The 6000-nt window shown below is 48.7% G+C and overlaps 1 protein-coding gene across 2 annotated transcripts in view; it reads right to left on the reverse strand.

The window, feature by feature from the left end:
- Susd1 (sushi domain containing 1) overlaps window positions 1-4767 on the reverse strand; it is a 124754-nt gene extending 119987 nt beyond the window's left edge. The window contains exon 1 of one of the 2 annotated variants that reach the window (XM_021160589.2): window positions 4302-4767. In XM_021160589.2, coding sequence (XP_021016248.1) covers window positions 4302-4419 — 118 coding nt within the window. In that variant the 5' untranslated portion in view covers window positions 4420-4767. The remainder of the gene's footprint in view (window positions 1-4301) is intronic. The other variant, XM_029476668.1, reaches the window with a different exon arrangement.
- Window positions 4768-6000: the final 1233 nt, after the last annotated feature.

A 6000-nucleotide genomic window follows, 5' to 3' on the forward strand; every position in this document is an offset into this window, starting at 1 on the left:
GAGCCAACAAGTCCCACGGAGCTCCCAGCCTCAGAGGAAAGCCACAGAAAGGTTGAGAACAGGACTGACTGGTTTGGTCTTTCCACACCCATTACCAACCTCATGAATCCCGGGCCAGGCGCCCCACCCACCCACCAACACCCTCCTGCCTCTCAGTTTAAACTCCCCACTTCCCTCAAGCCCAAGCTTCAGCTCACTTCTCCCAAACACACCAGCCATTAAGTGCAACTCAGCACAGGCTAGTGAGGGGATCCACAGGGGTGACAGAGAGGACAGCAATGCAGCACACACCTGCAACCTAGCACGTGGCAGGAGAATTAGGAGTAAGAATCCAACTGTGGCTACACTGAAAAATTCTGTCTCAGGAAAAAAGTACACACACGCACACCACATACATACACACACATATACATACATACATACATACACACACATACCACATGCATACACATACACATATCACATATCACATACATACATACTACACATGTACACAAATACACAACACATACAAACACACACGTACCACATGTATACACATACACACACATACACCTCACATGCATACACAGACACATAACACATACATATACACACATAAACAAATAACACACACACAGAAACACAAACACATACACACAACCAGACCAACTAGAGAAAGGCAAGCAAGCCCTTAAACAATCACACAAGACATCTAGTAAACAGCCACCAGCTTCCCAGGCTGGGCATCCCTAAAGCCCTCCCTGACGTGTACCATCAAGGCTCTCCCACCTCCAAAACCAGCTTTGGAGTCACCCCACCCCAAATTCAGGTGATGATGGCTTACTCCTTTGCTTATTCCTATTTGGGTGGTCTCTGTTTATTCCCTTGTCACATTCGTAATAACAAAGTCACAACACGCACAAGCAGGCAATGAAGAAGTAGCATGGCATCAAAGAGAAGTGGACGGTGCCCAGTGGACTCCACTAAGTGAGATCCGCCATCCTGGTTCTGAAATCTGACCAGCACTCGTGAGGTAGATGACAGAGGAGGAGGAGGAAGAGGAGGAGGAGGAAACAACAGTTTCCTGGTCTTCCTTCCTGGGATTAGCTTCTCCCACCTGAGGCCCAGCTTTACAAGGACCCAATTAAATAGCATGCCCATTCTTGTATTTCCACCTCTCCCTGCTGAATAATGCCTGCTGGTCTAACGTGTGAGTAGACAGGACTTACTCCTCCCCAAATCCTTCTCTGACCTGACCAGCCCAACTGAAGAGCACCCTGCTTTTCCTTCTAACTTATCAGCGCAATCCTGTGTTGTCAGTCAAAGTCACTGGCTTTTTCTCAGCATGCTGTGAGCTCCAATTCTGGTTTCCTCAGCACCATACTAGTCCAGGAATGTTAGCCTTCTAGCTGCTACATCCTTCTCTCTTCCTTGCACCTATCGTCTAAACTACTCTGCTCCATGAACCCATCCTTGAACTGAACATGGTACAACATGCCTATAATTCTCAGCACCTAAGGCTGGGGCAGGACGATCATTTCACCCCCACATTTTCTACCTTTGAGAAAGCAGGGGGTTGTTTTGTTTTGTTTTTTGTAGAACTGGATTCTAAGTTTGTAGGAAACTGTCTACCTAAGGAGAGTCATTCAACATGGCAGCCCTAACTTCATTTCCCCCAAAACATCTCACACTTTCCAGGTGGCCAGGAGGTGTGGCTCAGTGGTAAAGTGTATGCTTAGATGCAAGGTCCTGAGTTCAATCCACAGCATCTAAAACATCTAAGAAATAAAGTGTAGACAGAGTGACTTCTGGTTATATTCAGCCATCTTAGACCAATAATTCAATGAACCACACTTGATACTTTGCTAGAATAGTTTTTACACAGATCCTAAAACCATTTTCAATTATCTATAGGTTTTTATTCACAGTTATGGGAGACTGTGCTTGCTACTTTTATGTCTACTTGACACAACAAGTTAGAGTCATTTTGGAAAAGGGAACCTCAAGTGAGAGAAATGTTTCCACTAGATTGGCCTGTGGCAAGCTTGTGGTGCATTTTCCTGATTGAAGATCGGTGTAGGAGGATCCAGCTCACTGGAGGATGCTTACGCCTGGGCTGGTAGTCTTGGGTGTTGCATGAAAGCAGGCTGAGCAAGCCATGGAGATTGAGTCAGTAAGCAGCACTCCTCCATTGCTTCTGCTTCAATTCCTGCCTCCATGGTCCTGCCTTGAGTGTTTGCCTTGACTTCTTTCTCTAAAGGACTGTGATCTGAGAATTGTAAGCTAAAATAAACTCTTTCCTCCCCAAATTGTTTCTGGCTGTGCTGTTTTATCACAATATAAACCCTAAGACAGAGACCCAATGGGTAAGGAAGAAAGCCTACTGAAGTACCAGATGTCGGAGGTGGAGGGGAGCCATTCTAGAAAGCTGAGACATCAAATACCCAAAGTAATGGTAAAATTCACTACGCAACCAATAATCCCTACACTGGGGAGGCAGAGGCAGGGAGATACTGAGTTCAAGGTCAGCCTGGTCTACAGAGAAAGTTCCAGACAGCCAGAGCTACACAGAGAAACCTTGTCTCGGAAAAAAACCCAAACAACAACAAAGTAGCAGGATGAGAGAATTTGGGAGGGCAGGAATCTGCTCCACTAAGCCCACTCATCTCGTTTCTTTTCCACTTCTAGAGCCTGTTTGGTTTTGCAAATGTTTGTTTTTGAAACAACCCACTCTGTAGTCCAGACTAATCCCAAACTCATGGCAATTCTCCATCCTCCGTGTCCCAAATTCTAGGATTAAGCATGAACCACCCGCCACTCTGGAGCTCAGTGCTTGGCTTTATTAAGGAGATGCCAGAGAGAGACTGGGTGTCCTTACATGTATGTACTATTTGCCATCACTCCCTCAGTGTCCTACAATGGCTTCTGGTGGCTTCTCACCAGGAAGGAACAGTTAAACCCAAACACCATGCTCTCTCTGCCAGTCAAGATGAGACTGACTCCCTCTTGCAAAATCCAGTCTGTTTTCTCATCTCTAGCCCCCTCTGTATTCTGTGTCCTGCTTTCCCACGCTATCCCCAGTCTGAAATCCATCCATTACTCTGTTGGGCTTTTCGTTTTGTTTGTTTGTTTGTTCACAGTGTTTCACACTGTAGATTAAACTACTCTGGGACTCACTATGTAGCTCAGGCTGGCCTGGAACTCACGGCAGGCAATCTTCCTGCCTATCTCACACATTGGATTCCTTTTTACACACATTTCTAAAGACCTCTTACTATGGGATGGGGCACACACACACCCTTTTCCTAAATCCAAGGATCACCAGTCCCCACCACTCAGCTTGTCTCATGCATAATGGCTGCCCAGTAAAACACAGTTGTCCCCCTCCTCTGACCAGTACACCTTCTCAGAGCACTTAGCACCATTCTGCTATTATGTGGGCAGACTTCGCCTCACTTTCCTGTTTGAATCCTCCGTGTCAGGTAAATCCCACCACGCTCACTGGTCTCAATTTGTCTAATACACAGACTATTTGCCTGCCTCTCTCCTTGAGACTATGAACCACTAGAACTCCAACATTGCACAGTTACATCTGACCCAGGGAGGATATTAAAGGACTTTTTACGGATGGATGGATGGATGGATGGATGGATGGATGGATGGATACACAAATGCATGGATAAACAGACTAATAAACGAATGGATGAGCCGGGCGTGGTGGCGCACGCCTTTAATCCCAGCACTCGGGAGGCAGAGGCAGGCGGATTTCTGAGTTCGAGGCCAGCCTGGTCTACAAAGTGAGTTCCAGGACAGCCGAGGCTACACAGAGAAACCCTGCCTCGAAAAACCAAAAAAAAGAAAAAAAAAAAAAAAAACGAATGGATGAATGAACTAAAGGATAAACTCTTCCTATAAACTTCCTTATTCTTCTTTACATTCTTAACATTTAGTTCTTCGTGGAAGTGAAAAATAAGGAAAGGGACAGGTGGTGGTGGGAGAGCCGCTACAGGTCAAGAATTTGTCCCGCATAAGCCAGGGATACTGGAAGCTGTAGAACCAACGGCTCGCCCTCTCACATCCTCCACGCGGCGCACCGGTCCCCCAGGCCCCCACCCGAGTCCAGTCCCCACCCCACCCCCACCCACTCCGGGAGACGCGAGTTGGAGCAGGGCCGCCTCCACTACACACCCCACAGTCCCCGGGGCGGGCAGCCTGGCGTGCTTCTCGCCGCTCCGCCTCCATGATCCTTCCACGCCCCGACTCTGCGCCTCTAGATCCGGAGCGCGAAGCGTCCTGCTCGCCAAGTACCCTGCACTCACCTTCCGTGCCAGGCTCTCCGCTGACGCCACGGGCTAGGCTGAGAAGCAGCACGAGCCGCAGCAGCCGCTGCAACCCGCATCCTAGCGAGCGGCGCGTGCCCCGGGGCCCCCGGCCCATGCCGCTGGCTCCCTCCCGGCGCCCGCCACTCCCCGGAGGCCCCTGTGCGAGGAGATAAGGCCAGAGGCGCGGGGAAGGGGCGGCGCAGAGGCTTCCGGCGCCGGGCAGCGTTGCGCGGGTCCCGGCGGGGAGCAGGGTCCCAGGTCCCCGGATCTAGGTGCGCCTGGTGCACCGGCTGCGCGCGAGTTGCGCCACGGGGAGAAAGCGGACTGTGCTAGGGGGGAAACATCGCAGTGCAATGTGACTTGTGGAGACCAGAGAAGTGCAATAGTCACAGGAGAGGGTCTCTTACTGGACGGGTCAGAGAGCTGGGAGGTGGTGGCCGCCCGCGCGGAGGGAAAGAAAGGAAAGTAGTCATGGGCCAGTTCACCCGGGGTGCACATGCTGGAACAGGTGACAAAACAAAAGTTCCAGCTACTTGTTGGACGACGCCCTCCTTGGCACGTTAGGAATCGAACGGGGAGAGACACGTGGTGAGAAAGACATGGATGAAGGGACAACCGTGTATTCTAGAAACCGAGGGACCATTTTAAGGTGGGGACAAAAGGTTAGAGAAATATATGGCAGAGTTAAAGAACTCTGCTCTGAGAGTAGGGTCAGCATCAGGGCGTGAGGGGATCCGGGAAGGGGCAGGTGATCCTCTGAAGTTTGGAGAGAATCAGAAATGGAGTGTTCAGGGACAGAGTCCACCACGTCTTAAGATTAGTGCAATATTAAAGAAAGGACAATATTAGATCAAAGAGAAACTGTGAATGTCGCTTAGATCTATGCTTTGGGTGGACTGTGTGGGAGACTGGGGGTGGGGGGTAGAGGGTTAACATGGGAGTTAGGAATTGGGGTTGAGGGAGGCTGAGGAAGGAAGATCAGTTTGTCTGTGGGGCCGTCCAAGTGCAGGGGGCACTCCCCACTTCGGCAGGTACCCTCATTTGCTTTCTCACCAGTGAACTAGCCCTACCTCTAACGCAGGCAAATACACCCATATAAGGGCTGAACTCGGGCTGCCTTAAGAAGAAACCGTTAAAATAAACTTCCTAGTCTCTTGTAACAAGCTTTCTTGAAGATTATTTCTGTCCAACAAAGAAAGAAACCTGCTTTGGGAAGTAGTAGAGCACCGTGTAAGTGTGAACATGTCTCTGGGTGTTTGGGCAAAACCAGTCTCCAGGAACAGGTCATTGTTTGCACAAATCCACTGTTCAAGACATTTTAAAAGCAACCTTTATCTCCACTTCTCATGCCCTTCTGCAAAATAAATATGTATACTATACTTTAAAAAAAATGATGCCAGAAAAAAATTATCCAAGACTTGGACATGGGAAGGGAAATTACTGGGTGTCTCTTTTAGCGTGCATGGGAATAAGTGCTATCTAATCCACTTTCCGTGGATTATTCAATTCAAAAGTGTACTTTTATGAATGTCCTACTGACTAGGTTTGTTTGTGGCTTTATAAGAGTATACGTTAACTTAAATAACCCTGATGACAGTATTATCAATCAGAGCTGTCTGTCTGTCTATCTGGGGTCCTTTACCTGGATAGAAAGAAATCCTGAAACTACAATGGCAGTGCATGCCTTTAAGCCCAG

This window comes from Mus caroli, chromosome 4 (assembly GCF_900094665.2).
Source record: "Mus caroli chromosome 4, CAROLI_EIJ_v1.1, whole genome shotgun sequence".
Classification (NCBI taxonomy): domain Eukaryota; kingdom Metazoa; phylum Chordata; class Mammalia; order Rodentia; family Muridae; genus Mus; species Mus caroli.